The 15,482-nt window shown below is 37.7% G+C and overlaps 1 protein-coding gene across 5 annotated transcripts in view; it reads right to left on the reverse strand.

Annotated features, from left to right (window-relative positions):
• Positions 1–876: 876 nt before the first annotated feature.
• Positions 877–15,482, reverse strand: part of SSX2IP (SSX family member 2 interacting protein) — a 43,546-nt gene continuing 28,940 nt past the window's right edge. For 3 of the 5 annotated variants that reach the window (XM_040470802.1, XM_040470803.1, XM_040470804.1), the window contains exons 8-14: positions 15,225–15,414; positions 11,476–11,626; positions 9,289–9,425; positions 8,790–8,963; positions 5,623–5,737; positions 4,887–5,052; positions 877–1,737 (exon numbers count right to left, since the gene is read on the reverse strand). In XM_040470802.1, the coding sequence (XP_040326736.1) occupies positions 1,563–1,737; positions 4,887–5,052; positions 5,623–5,737; positions 8,790–8,963; positions 9,289–9,425; positions 11,476–11,626; positions 15,225–15,414 (1,108 nt within the window). In that variant the 3' untranslated portion in view covers positions 877–1,562. The remainder of the gene's footprint in view (positions 1,738–4,886; positions 5,053–5,622; positions 5,738–8,789; positions 8,964–9,288; positions 9,426–11,475; positions 11,627–15,224; positions 15,415–15,482) is intronic. The other 2 variants (XM_040470805.1, XM_040470806.1) reach the window with 2 other exon arrangements.

The raw sequence follows: 15,482 nt of genomic DNA on the forward strand, positions 1-15,482 counted from the left end.
TATCATTTCTAATATTTTAAACTGTGAAGAAGTGACCATGCATCGAACAGAAGGCAGTGACTGCTTTGCTTTCTAAGAGCCAGTTTTTTGAGACTATAAATGTGGCTATTGTGTTACAAGTAGTTTCGCTGTCTTATAAGATATTCTATCAGCCCTGAAAAAAAATGGTTGCTACACAAACTCTTAGATCTAGTGAACGATGACAAAAGTAAGACTTTTTCTTTTCTTAGCATGATGGATTTAAAAGGAACACCCCTAACAGGGTGAGTGTATATAAGTGGTTGAACTACTAGAAAATGGGAAGGCAGATAAGCTTTACATATCTAGCTAGAACTGGGATCTGTATAGGCTTCTATGTACAAAGACAAACAGGGTTAGGCACTGAAGCTTTTTGATACAAATTCTGGGAAAGAACCTGGGCCTACATTTATTATCATCGATAACAAGAAGAAACATGCAATCAGTTCTGGAAATGAGATGACACAAGTTTATCCAGAGTATTATATTTGGATAAAATCTGATGCTTTTTACATTGTCAGATTTCTTTATCATTAGTGGCAAATACTCCATTGAAAAATTATTTAAAAATTACTGGCAACTATATAAAGCCCGAGCTGGTACAGATGTTGCAGTGCTAGTCCCCATCTAGTAAAGAGAAGATCACCATTCTGATATCTTAAATATCTTCTATCATCCCATGTATCTTAAACCGATATTCTTAACTTGTTTTATTCAAGGGTACTTTTATCTTGCCTCTATTATCCTATAATCAAAAGTCCTTTGAAAAATTATAATATCCTACATATATAAAAGTCTACTGCTGTAGAAATCTCAAAAATGTAATGTCAGTAATGTTAATTATCTGAAGAAGTCAGCTTCATGGAACAGCTTTTGAGTATTTATTGCTCAGATGCATTCAAAAAATTCTTAAACATAATGTGGCAATGGCTCTAAAACATCTGTAAACAGAATACCACTAAAAAAATTTTATTGGCATGAAATACTATAATTATGGATGTGTAAAATTTTTAAATCTTAAAGCCTCTTAACATAATCATGTATATCTATGTACAAAACATACATAAATTTCACTTTATTTAAAACATATGAAAGAGGAAATTTCAAATCACACTAAACATAATAAATATAGAACTTGCTTTGTTAAAAATCTACAGTATACATTCAAGTAAAGGCTAAACTTCCAATGCCAACTATATAGGAGACAAAATTAAACATTTACAATAATCAGTTTCCTAAAAGTGCTATTTTTAATACCTATAAGAGGAAACTCATTCTAGTGCTTCTGTTTTCAACCAAACATATACATTCCTTTATTCACAGAACCAGATGCTTCTGTTACTAAAAATACATTATCCAAAGCTTTTATATCCTTTTAAATAGATTTAACATTTTAGCTCTTTGGGGGAGGAACAGGAAAGTCCAAACAAACAACTCAGACCACCTTAAATTAGTAGAGATGACTGACTTTATGACACACCCTGTTTCAACTTAGATGTGAAATCTGATGAACGTGTTAATGAAAACAGTTCCAGTCCACACGTCTAAGGTAAGTCATCTTTTTCCACATGGGAGTTGGTGTAGGTCAAGGAGCACCCACTATAGCAACCTTCCTGTGACTCAGGTCTCGATGCCATGCTCCACTTCTGATTTGCACATTCTCTTCCAACCTGATTTGGTTTAGTTTCTTCAGGAGTTATATTCAGTACGCTGACTGAACTATTGGGAAAAGAAAGGCAGATCTTAATAACCATCTCCTCTTTCTTTTATACTTAAGCTAGGCTTGAATGTCTAAAGTCAGATTGCTCCCTTGTCCGATGCTAAGTCAATTGTGAAGATACACAGATAGGGAACAAAGAAATGTTTCAAAATGGCCTAATTTATCACTTTTATCGTATCTATCCATCTATTATTTTTCTGTTTACCCACTTATTTTATTTATCTCTTTGGTTTAGTCTGAAGCGCTCTACCCAACTAATGCCTAAGTCAGACACAGGACACGTGGGCTTTGAAAGCCAATGTCCCTCCATGTCCCCATCTTCCTGCCACTATTTTGTAATCTGTTTTTTTTTATATACATATCCATTTTTACACACAAGTTTTCCTCTACCCACCCATTTACCCACACAGCTATTTAACGAGTGCCTACAAAAGTAGTAAGGAGTCCAGACTCTGAAGTCAGATGGTTTAGGTCCGTACACCAGCTGAACCACTTACTATGTCACTGTTTCTTCAGCTTCCTCAGTTGTAAAATGGAAATAATAATAGTATCTATCTCACAGGGTTGGATGGAACTGAGTTAACACACATTAAGTGCATACACCAGTGCTGAATTAATTGTAAGTGTCAGGGAGCAACACTCTTAGGTTCTGAATGTGGACACAGCTGCTACCCTTCAATGACACAATCTGAGAGCTATGCTCTGTGACCATCTCTAAACAAAAATAGCTGGTTAAATGATTATTTTCAAATCTAAGGGGTTAAGCCAACAAATAACATATTTTTATCAACTGAGTATCTTTTTTCCCCAAAAAAGGGGTTTTTTCCCCCTAAATGTGCATTTTTTGAGACTTTGGTTTACTAATTCAACCTCGATGTGGCAATCATCTTATTACAAACCCAGATCTAAGGTGCTTCAGGAGCAAGGAGTCCAAATTTTCCAAATAACTTAAAATTTTAAGAACTATGTCAAGCTGCAACAGCTTCTCTCCTGAAACTAGTTACACAACTCTTTTCTGTGTTTTATATTCAGAGGCCAGTAACCACAAATATTAATAGCTCAATGGAGCTTCTTAATGCTCCAAAGTTCTATTTCTATGCCACTGATGTTGTTTAGTGTAGCCCTTGGAATATATGAAACAGAAAAGTACTTTTATAAACCATTTATATTTACATATGTTTTTATGTTTATAGCCTGCTGAGGGCTTATAATGGACCAAGTACTGTTTTAAATGCTTTATATGTATCATCACTGAAATCTCATAACGCCCTATTATATAGGTACTAAATGTTGGACTTATCTTTACTAAACACAAAATAATGTCTTCAAGGAATGTTATGTCAAATATTTCATAACTAAAAATTGGATTTAAAAGAATTTTAGATACATAAAAATAACCAAGACAAATGCTATGTTCGCTCTCAGATATAGAATGTATTATTTGAAAATGGCGACTAGAATTTGTGTTATTTACATAGAGCACTCTAATTGGTCAAATTTGGGAGTTTAATAACACTCCATATAAGAAAACACTCTGAACTTACAGTATCTTTTGATTGTAAATTCAACTTTCACTTCCGATACTCCCCCCATTAGTCAATCTGTTGGCTGAAAAGCAAAATATATCCCAAATCCAGTCATTTCTACCTTCATGTTACGACCCTTGTCTAAACTACCGTCACCTCACCTTGACTCCATTAATGTCTCCTAACTGCATCTCCTGACCTACAGGACTCACTCCTATAGTCTGTTTTCCAAACAATAAAACAGCCATCTTTTCAAAACATATCTTTTCCACTGCTTACAAATCTCCAATGCTTTATCTCTTGCCCTTAGAACAGTATCTGACCTACAAATAGAGATTGAAATACTTTACAAATGAGGGGCGCCTGGGTGGATCAGTCAGTTGAGTGTCTAACTTGTGATGTCTGACTTGTGATTTTGGCTTAAGTCATGATCCCAGGGTTGTGGGATCAAGTCCCGTGTTGGGCTCCGTGCTGAGGGTGGAGCCTGCTTAAGATTCTTTCCCTCTGCCCCTCTCCCCTGCTCTCATGCGTGCTCCCTCTCAAAAACAAAAACAGCAACAAAAAACCTTACAAATGAACTGCCAGGTGTGTATATGCGTATGGGGGCAGCAGAGTGGGGTTATGTATGAACAACACGGTCATAAGGTGGTAATTGCTGAAGCCGGGTGATGGCTATAAAGGGCACCATGACCTTATTCTCTATACATTGGTATATATTTGAACTCTTGCATAATAAACTTTTTAACCCTACTCACCCAGGACCTTATAGGATGTGATCCTTGCCTACCTCCCACTATTAACTACCTCCTACCTCTTGGTCTTGCTAGCTACCAACACTTGCCCTCCACAAACACACCAGTGTCCTACACCTCAGGGGTCCCTACACTTGCCTGGAGGACTCTTCCCCAGGCTCTTTTTTGCCCCTCAATATTTAGAGTCTTAAACCTTTTAAAACTCAACAATATGTACAGTGTCTTATCCTTTTTAACCTTCATATTTTTGTTCTGAAATTCATTTATTTAACAATTCTTGGTCCAAGGGCTAGTAGGCTTCTTCAACACTTAGCTCCACACCAGTATCTCACTACCACAGGCAAGCGTGCCCCTGCTTTCTGGGGCACCTACCAAACTGGCACATCCTCATGCCACTGTCCTCTGCTTTGGTTAAAAAGGAAAGATCACCACCACACTTTCCAAGGTATCCCTTTGTTCTTTGCTATTCCTCTGTCGCTAGCAATGTTCTATCTACTTAATCTTGGAACAGGCTCTGAGGTAGAATATTGATATTATACCTTAGAATATGATTTAACAATTTGAGACAGAGAAAAATACCAAAATGCATCAGGTAATAGAAGTATGTGGGTTTCCTGGGGATAGGGAACAAATTTTTTAGCTCCCAGAAGACAGGGACCAGGATCTACTTTGTTTGCTACTGCATTCCCAGCACCTAACACTGTCCTTATATAATGGCTACCCAATAAATACTTGTAGAATGAATCAATCTACTAAATTCCTCTCCAAAGCCACTATTGTTGCTAACACTACAGATATGCCACCTTTCCCTCAGCAGTGCAACTCTAGCAATGGTACAGATATGTGCAAAGATCACCCATAGACCAATACCTATGTTCAGATGCACAGGAACGTGTCTGGCAAAAGTCTGAAGTAGAAGGAGAAGTGGGAAGAGACTTCGTAAGTTTAGATGTGCAAACTGGAGACCCGTTAGACATATTCTGAGGCTTCTTTTGCCGTGGCCTTGAGTGCATTGTAAGACTGTCCCGATCAGAACCTGTTAAAAAGAAAGAAGAAAAAAAGGCAGTCCCTATGGTGAGGTATCAAATATAGTGAAGGTAATTAACTATGATCACCTGAAGACCTGAAGGGTAGTGAGGTGTGAGATAGAACAAGTTAATGTGGGTGTTCACTCGAGCCCTTGACTCTAGTCTTGCTAATCTTGCCATCTCTTATGCATATTCCATAAACATCTAGAAGGATTTAGTTTTAAAAATATTTGGTGATCTCCAGGGATGCCTGGATGGCTCAGGTGGTTAAGTGCCTGACTTGGTTTCGGCTCAGGTCACGATCTTGCGGTTTTGTGAGTTTATGCCCCACATTGGGCTGTGCGTTGATGGTGCAGAACCTGCTTGGGATTCTCTCTCTCTCTCTCTCTCTCTCTCTCTCTCTCTCTCTCTCTCTCTTCCTCCCTCTCTGCCCCTCCCTACTAATGCTGTGTCTTTCTCAAAATAAACTAAAAAAAAATTTTTTTTAAGTATTTGGTGATCCCCAAAGTTTTATATTAATAATTTACAGTATTTTATTGACATGCATTTTCAGATTAAAGGGTTAATGGAGTACTCACTTCCTGAGAAGGCACTGAAAAGTTTCACATTTTCTGAGTTCTGGTGGTCAAAGGTAGTCATATTTAAAAACTGTTGCTTTAACCAACTGGCTCTTTCTTCTTCAAATGCCTTTCTCTGTCATAACAAGCAAACCAAAGAAATACTGATCAGTATTTCAACATTCACACCGGTGCCACTTCCCATGATTTCTGTAGCTGTTGGTGTTTGCTTTCTGGCTACCATCTATATTTTGTAAGTCAAATGAATTAACCTAAAAAACTAAGAAAAACTTCATTTAAGAAAATCATATTTAAAAAATAAAAATTTACCCATCTCACCTAAAAACCAACTGTTATTTTCACATCTATTTTAAATAAATTCAAATGGATAATGCAAAAAAAAAAGATAGCACATTAGAATTTTTGAACACACAGAACATTGTAAGTATAAAATTACAAATGACAGAAAAATACCCACTGTAAATTAATCACGTGAGAAAAAGAAGCTATGACCTCACCAGGCATCGCTCTCAGCCTCCAACCATCTACCAGCACCAGCAGCCACCACCACTAAACCACAAGAGGGCACAGGTCAGACCTTCCCCTTCCCAACAGCCAATGATAATCCTCAATTCTCCCTCATCTCTCAGGTCTCTCGTGCTTCCTTCCCATCCTTCACTGGCCCCACTGACCAGAGGCAGACAGACTGTCCTGCAGAGAACTGGGAGTGGTACAAAAAGTAGCTAGAGGATCTCCCGGAATAGGACGGATACAGGGATTCAGAAAAAGGTTCCTGTAAGACAGGAGAAAATGCTGGTGCAAACGGATTTTATTTTCTGAGAAAGGTAGCTATTGATAAGATAAATTTTCACAAGTGTGGAGGAAACCCAAGTCAGCTAAACAGCATATATCTTTCATTCATAAACACTAATACAAAATCATGCGTCCCCAGACATTTGAAGAAAACGAAGAGCATGAAAGAAAAAGAGCCAACATAAAGAGACCTGACTATAGGTAACAGTTCAAGAGCCTTTTGAAAAAATATTCTAACACAAATGACCAGATTTATGAACACCTGTAAAATAATATAATGCTCTACAAAAAGAAAAAAAATGAGGACACCAAAGACTTGAAAGATAAATTCTAAAATAAAAACTCCTTGGATGAAATGAAGAGTTAAAACTGATGGTGCTGAATATCAGGTTGGTGATGTACAAGATAAAGGTGAGAGAATACCCTTAAATTCAGGACATAAAGTCAATCTATGGATGTAGTCAGAAGGCCAACCATTTGTCTAATAGAAATGTTTGAGAATGCAAGGGAAAAAATACAGAATCAAAGAAAATATTCCAAATTGAAGAAATGCAGGATCTTCAGGCTAAATTACCTAGATGTAACCTCACAAAATTTTGGAACTTCAAGAATATAAAAAGGAGGGGCGCCTGGGTGGCGCAGTCGGTTAAGCGTCCGACTTCAGCCAGGTCACGATCTCGCGGTCTGTGAGTTCGAGCCCCGCGTCAGGCTCTGGGCTGATGGCTCAGAGCCTGGAGCCTGTTTCCGATTCTGTGTCTCCCTCTCTCTCTGCCCCTCCCCCATTCATGCTCTGTCTCTCTCTGTCCCAAAAATAAATAAATGTTGAAAAAAAAAAAAAAAAGAATATAAAAAGGAGAAAAGAAGAAGAGAAGGAAAAAAATAAAGCACAGGATATCTACAAAGTATTGCCTGTAGGTTATATGATAATCGGGCTGCTTATTTGCAAAACCAAACAGCAGAAGAAATGGAACAATGGGAAACTGAATTCTATATGCAGCCAAACCAATCACCTATGAGTGCATTTTTGGATATCCCAGAATTCAGAATATTTTTTACTCACACAATACTTACAAAAAAATTACTCAAGAAGCTAATACAGCAAATTGAAAAAGGAACCCAAGAAAGTAGATAGTGTGAGCTACAAATTGAATGTGATTCAGGAAATCCTAAGCTATAAAGAAAGTCAAAAGACTCACTACAACAGTGGTACACGAAAGATTCTCTCCAAGGTGGCAAAGTCTTATTAACATAGAGTATTTTCTATGTGATCAAACATATTAGTAGGTTACAGAATGAATAATATTTACAGAATCATGATGTCATCAATGTTCTTTCCATTTTTAAGTTTCAACCTTAAAGTACATACACCTGGATTACACCGTAGGGCAGAGGACAAATGTGGTAACACCCAACGATGAGAAATAATAACCATAGACAAAACTTGGGAAGTAGAAGGGCAAGAGAAGGGGAACAAGGGTAAGTACAAGAACGTCTTCATCTTTCATTGCGGGGATATGGTACTGCCTCACGTCAAGCACACGTGAAATGGAAGCATCAAACATATTATTTAAAAAAGTCAACCAAAAGAAACCATTTTTTAAAAGTGGTTTTAAAAAAGTATGAAGTATGTATGAAGAAGTCATATATAGAGACGAGGAACAGCATAGATGGGAGTTGCAGTAAGGACACTGCATTCCTTATCCTTCATAGCCGGGAATCAATAGATTGTTATCAAGAAAACAAAGGCTGAAATACACTAAGGTTAAAACAGTACTTCTCAGAAGAATTACGAAGTTCAAACAGTGGTGACTTCTGAGGAATGAAACTGGTGGTAAGAATGGAGGACATTTGTTCAGTTTGTGGTTTTTTTGTAGGAGTTATTTTTTAAACCATGTTCACACATTACTTGTGTAACTTTTGAAAGGGAAATATGTAGGTTTATATCGTTAAGTCAAAAAGCAAGCTGTAGAAGGTGTATGCACACATCCCTGGGTGAGGGGGAGAGGGAGAACTTTTGTACTGCTTTTTGATGCCCACGGACAGTGGGAAGATAACAAATGTCCCAGAGAGATCTCCTGTGTGAAGCTAAACACTGACCAGTAGAAAGCCAACCAGAAGGGGATAACGGATGCTTAGAGTTTTCTAAAAAGAAAAGTTTCAATTCCCACATCTGGTAAAGGCAAAACGACACCCTTCTATAACAGTTCACATGCTTACAATCCTTTCCAGTTTGTTATTTATAAGATCGCTGGTGAAATACTTTAGGGAACAACTGGATGGCAAAAAAACAACGAAAGGCAGAACTTTGATACATTCTGCCGGGCCTCCCCAGAACCTGCAAAAGCTCTACAAGGAAAGCTAATTGTTTAAGATACCTCCAATCCTAGGCGGATAGCCGCTTCTGTAAAGCTTCGTCTTTCCTTTTCAAAATTCTTTTTTTGCTCTCTAAATAGGGACCACTCTTCCTTGAGGCGCTCCTTTTCTTCCAACAAGTAGCAGTCTCGAAGCAGTGAAGTGGTGTCGTCATCACATGCAGTAGCAAGCTGCTGCTATTAAATTTTAAAACATAGTAAGTTCCAGAAGATCCCCGCGGCACCCCAAGTTAAAGCAAGGGACGGCAGGTCAAACTTTTGGGGAAGGACAGAAATGATGAAGAATCAGCAAGTCAATGGAGGACTCATTTCCCACTTGGCAAAGCCCCGCCTCAGGAATGGTACGTAACGTCCCTGTTAGTAAGCCCAGAACTTAGTTTAAAGCAGAAAAATGTCAAATACTACATATCCTTTGAAATAAAGGAATAAAAATCTAGTAAGATTCAGTAAAATCCTGGCCCTTTACAGGGGAAAACAGCTTTAAAAGGTAACTCACATTTACCTGTAAAAGCTGCTGCTGAGTTTTAATCATTTCTTTACACTGTTGAATTTCCAACTCGAGTTTTTCAGTTTCTTGTTCGTGGTCTTGTCGTGAGATTACGTCTTCATCATTGAAACCTTCTAAGTGTACCTTTGAAACTAACATAAAACCAGTAATTTGACATAGGTTTTACAGCCTCCACTCAGTTTATGGGGCGCCTGGGTTGCTCAGTCAGTTAAGAGTCCGACTTTAACTCAGGTCATGATCTCACAGTTGGTGCGTTCGAGCCCCACACTGGGCTCTGTGCTGACAGGTCAGAGCCTGGAGGCTGCTTAGGATTCTGTGTCTCCCTCTCTCTCTGCCCCTCCCCCACCTGGTGCGCTCGCTCTCTCTCTCTCTCTCTCTCTCTCTCTCTCTCAAAAGTAAATGTTAAAAAAATTAAAAAAAAAAAAGCTCTCAGAATTTTTCTAGAATCTCAACAGGTTTTCTAAAAGGTACCTACTCCCTTTGCCCTCTAAAAATTTCATAAGCTATAATAATAAAATTAAATTTATGGTATTTTACCACCATGAAAAAATTTAAAAAGCAAAGCAACTATAAAGGATTCAGGACAACTACAAATTCATACTATTTTTTGGACTCAAATGATATCTTTACTAGTTCTACTATGAACATTTAATTTGTAATCTGTATTTATTCAAGATTATGTCCTAATTAAAAATGGACAACCTATATTCACAGAGGAGAAAAATAATTAACAAATTCATAAACTACTTTCAACACTTCTTCAAAGATCAATGCAGCACTACAAATCTTGCTCTCCAGTATTAAATTCAACAAATAAAAAGTCCAAATATACTTGCTATTTACTAATAGACTGGGACTGAAATCAACAAAATCTCATGTAAATTAATTTTGGTACAGAATTTTGTTGATTAGTCTTTACTACTAAAGACAACTGGCAGTGAGCTTATGACTTCTGACATTTAGAATAAATTTTCTTTCAACAGACTTCATTTACTGAGCAGAAACCTTAATTTTCTTGATTTAGAAGCATGCAAACTTCAAAAAATATAAAATGTGAAGAATACATTCATCAGGGGCGCCTGGGTGGCTCAGTCGGTTAAGCGTCTGACTTTGGCTCAGGTCATGATCTCACGGTCCGTGGGTTCGAGCCCCGCGTCGGGCTCTGTGCTGACAGCTCAGAGCCTGGAGCCTGTTTCAGATCCTGCGTCTCCCTCTTTCTCTGACCCTCCCCTGTTCATGCTCTCTCTCTCTCTCTGTCTCAAAAATAAATAAATGTTAAAAAAAAAATTAAAAAAAATAAATTTATTAAAAAAAAAAGAATACATTCATCAATGTAAATTTATACTATCTACGGTGACAGAAAATGGTGTCTAAAATAATACATACACTCTTAAGTGAAAAAAAGTGTAGAAAGAATACCTAGTATTCGGTTTTTGTTTTTCATATACATATATATATTTTTTCATGTGTTTGTTTGCTTGCTTATTTATTTATTATTTATTTATTTATTTATTTATTTATTTATTTATTTATTTATTTATTTATTTAAAGAGGGAGAGCACAAGAGAAGCCCAACACAAGGGCTTGATCCCACAATCCTGGGATCATGACCTAAGTCGAAATCAAGAGTTGGACGCTCAAATGACTGAACCACCCAGGTGTCCTGTTTTTTATATATTTTTAAATAAATTTTGTAAGTGCCTACAGAAAAATCAAGAAAGATACGCACCAAACTATTGAGTGTTAGCTATAGGGAACAGAAACCTGAATATTCTACTTCATATACTTCCTAATTGATACTTTAAACCTCTATTATATTGAAAATAATTTAAAAATAAATTATAGGAACCTAGAAGTATGCAAGTATCTAGAAATAATAAGCAACAGGTTTATATTTATACCACATCATGATTAATAATTCTTCATTTCCAAGATTTAGTAAGACACTCAGTTCACTTCATTCAACTGTATACTGCACTCAGAGAAAGATTCACTCTGAAGGCAAAGTATTTTCTCAGTGGGGTTCAAACCTCACCTCTAGAAGTAGATAGAAGCTTGATTATCAAACTACCAAACTGAGTTCGAGTACTTCACAGCTGAGCCCATAACGTGGCTTTCTAAGTGACTGAAATTAAGAGCTGAGTGTCAACTCACTTTGCATGCACTGAGGCAGTAAGTTACCTTGGTTATCAAGCTTTTCTACATGACTTTTCAAAATTCTCCACTGTTTTCTGATGCTGTTGGTAAGCTGCTCTCTCACAGTTTCACAGGAAAGGTCCCACATACTCTCCCTACTCAGTTCCCCAGCATCTTCCTCAGCATCAGAGATAACCTACAAGTGAGAGAGGTGAAAGGGAAAGACCAGTATCTTAAAATGGATCTAGATACTCAGGCAATAGTAATTATCAGAGATCCTTATCAAAATCATTTCTGCACCATATCTTAAGCATATGTGACCTAACATTTAAGATAGAAATTGTCCAATTCAAGTCTCTTCAAATGTGAATTTGAATCTAGTGATGAGAGTCAAGGAGCTGTGTGAGGAAGTTATTCATTACCTGTCCAGTGCTGTGTTAGATGCTCTCATATGTTAATTAACCCTCAAATCATGTTATAATGTGGGAAAAATGAGGCTTTCAGAAGTAGACACACTGCCCGATATCACACAGCCAAGAGGCAGAATGGAGATCTGAAGTTAGATCAACTTATCTCCAGTCCTAGGCTGTTTAAATCAATAAACCAGTGAAGTTATCTAAAAAGTAACTGTGAATCCTATTTTTTCATATAATTTTTAAAAAATAAAACCAGAGATTATTTTCCTTTTTACTCTACCAGCACATTAATCATAGGAAAATATAGCAACCACGGACATATGATCACACAGAATCAAAGCAAGATAAAGAACATAGGAAAACAGTATTAAAATATATCAAAATAATCTATAGCTACATAAACAATAATATATATTAGACAATAATAATATGTATATAATGTGCAGGTATATATACATATATATATGCAGGTATATATATGTCTGCATAACAATCTGCATGGTCCTATTTTATTATTAACATCCAAGAAAGTGGACAGAGATCTACTTTACTAAACTGAACAGTAAATATCTTGCTGGGGGAAAAAAAGAAAAAACCTAGAAGATGAGAAGAAATGCTGGTTAGGCTGTTCCTGCATGCAGATGCAGCAGGAATGAGCGAGTGACTCAGAGCTGTATCAATAGTGTGAGGTCAGCAATGGCTGCCAAAGTCAAGGTCTCCCAGGGGAAGCAGGTTGGGGAAGGGCCCAGCGTGGAGCTCACTATGACTCTGCTTCTTGCCAGTCAATCCTCTGGAGCTACTTGCCAGTAATTCTTCCAAGAAGCTATACCTTCTATGTGTTAAAGCATACCAGAATACTATAAATCCATTACTTAAAACATTAATAATAATAATTGCTTTACACTCCCCAGACTAAATTAAATGCTAAAACCACAAAATGAAAACAAAAAGTTACCTTGAATCTTGGGCATATATTTTGGCTACAATTAAGTAAGAAAATAACTAATAAGTGAAACCTGAAGGCTACCTAGGCATTCTAAGGTTATACCTTACTCCCTTACTAAAATGCTCCAAAATCCTTAAAAGGACTGATTTAAATTATAAGAGAAAAAAGATCTAGAAAAACAGACCTTTTAAAACCAAGAAATATACTTAATTAAGGGTACTTCTCCAAACTTAAACATTTGCATTATTAAGAATTACACAGGATACTAACCCACTGGATGAGTAGCGGTGAGGAGAGGGAAATTTAAATATCTGAGGAAGGTCTCCTTGATTTAGTACTTACTCTTGCTGACTGAAAGCTGGTACTGTTTGTAAAGGTTGGGCCAAAACCTGAAGAAACTACAGGGGTAACAGAAACTATGCTAGCTCTGGGAAGGCATTTGTGGATTTTCACAACGAACCAAAAAGTGATAGACTTTGAGAGAAAAGGCTAACTCAATATAAAGGTCAAGAAGGTCCCAAACTGGAGAGTTTATTTAAAAAAAAAATTTTTTTTAACGTTTATTTATTTTTGAGACAGAGAGACAGAGCATGAACGGGGGAGGGTCAGAGAGAGAGGGAGACACAGAATCGGAAACAGGCTCCAGGCTCCGAGCTGTCAGCACAGAGCTTGACGCGGGGCTCAAACTCACGGACCGAGAGATCATGACCTGAGCCGAAGTCGGCCGCTTAACCGACTGAGCCACCCAGGCGCCCCAAACTGGAGAGTTTAAAAAGAACATCTAGGTAATGATTTTTTTTTTTTTTTCCTGAGAGAGAGAGAGAGAGAGACAGAGACAGAGAGAACGCATGTGTGCAAGTGAGCGAGGGGCAGAGAGAGAGAGAGCATCCCAGGAGGGGCAGAAAAGAGAGAGAGAGAGAATCAAGGCTCGAACTTATGAACTGTGAGATCATGACCTGAGCTGAAGTCAGATGTTTAATGACTGAGCCACCCAGGTGCCTCAGATAATGATTTTTTTTAAAAAAGAAAGAAAATAAGAGGTAGAAGAGGGTAGACTTATCAGCAGGACTGATCTGTGACACCACAAAGTAAACAGTCCCCAAATGTAGGTTTAAAAACAAGTTCTGATGGACTTGCTGACAATTAGCATTTTCCATCAACATTGCTATTTTCAGATTTTAGTCACTTGGTTGAATCCGGAATTTAAACATGGAAAGCAATTAAGTTAAAAGAAGTTTTCACCATGATGTGACTTGTTCTTTCAGACCTCTGCACGTATCATTCATTCCCCTTGCATCACATGCTTTCTACTCCCAAAACATACACCTACTTATTTTTAAGAACCACCTCAAATTCACTTGCTCTCTGATGCCTTCCTTGACTGCCTCACTTGCTTTGTTCTGCACACTGCACCACCCTGTTATAGCTCTTAACAAGTGTAACAGTTACTTTTCTACATGCCCCTTCTCCCCAGAAGAGCTTCTAAAGAATGCAATGGACTGAATGTGTTCTCTCAAATCTGTGTTGAAATCCTAACACCCAATGTGTGGGTATGCGGAGGTGGGGCCTCTGGGAAGTGATTAGGCCATGAAAAGTAGAGCCCTCGCGAATGGGAGGAGTGCCCCTACAAAGGGATTCTGGTGAGCAATCCTCCTGTTTCTGGGCACGTGAGGGTACAAGGAGTCAGCAATCTGCAACCTGGAAGACCTCTCTCACAGACACTGGCCCTATGGGCACCTAGATTTTGAACTTCCCGGCTCCAGAACTGTAAAAAATAAATTTCTGTTGTTTTTAACCACCCAGTCCATGGTAGTTTGTTATAACAGCCCCAACTAAGACAAAGGAAAAAGTCAAAGTCCTTTTAGCCTTTTCTTTCCAGGGACCAGACAGCAAATTTATGGACTGAATGATTAGCTGGCTCCCAAAGTTAATGAATGTTTCACTCTCTGGAAAGCAAAGCATGCTTAAATATGTAACACCTAAACTAAACTATTTAGAGGATATTCAGCACAGTACTTAAAAACATGAACTCTGGGGTAAGGCAGACTTGGATTTAAATCCTGATTTTGTCCTGTGTGATACTAGGTTAATTAGACTAAGGTGCCTCAGTTTCCTCAGCTATAAAATGGGGGATAATTATAATATGAAAAGCATCAAATTATAAGAATGAAACGAGACAATGCTCATAAAGAGCTTAACACAGTGTTTTGGGCACAGATCAAGTCCTTGGAAAATCATCTCCCTCATTTCCCAGGGCATGTCTAGAAACATATCGGACAATTTTTTGGGTTGTCACAGTGATTGGGGGTAGTACAGCAGTGAGTGTCCTGTCCAAAACATCAGCAATGTCCCCCACTGGGAATACCTATCTAATGTTTTAATTGTTCGACTTAGCAATCCAAAACTGTATTAGAGAGGAAAGAGCCACTTACAGTTCCTGTACTATCATCTGCTCTTTCTCTAGGTTTCTGCTTTTGGGGAGAAAGAAGAGAAATCATTTCCTTTTTCATTTGCTGAAGAACCTTCTTAAGTTCAGCATTTTCCATTAGGATTTGTTTCTGACGATATTCATAATCATTCAAGAGAATTTTATACATTTCATCTTCATTCCTGAGAAAGAAACTGTCAGCATGAAAATGCAGTTATAGAAAGAAAAGTCTGATGAAATGTATCAATTTAAATTGGAACTT

This window comes from Herpailurus yagouaroundi, unplaced genomic scaffold, assembly GCF_014898765.1.
Source record: "Herpailurus yagouaroundi ecotype Mexico unplaced genomic scaffold, PumYag 77, whole genome shotgun sequence".
NCBI classification, from domain to species: Eukaryota; Metazoa; Chordata; class Mammalia; order Carnivora; family Felidae; genus Herpailurus; species Herpailurus yagouaroundi.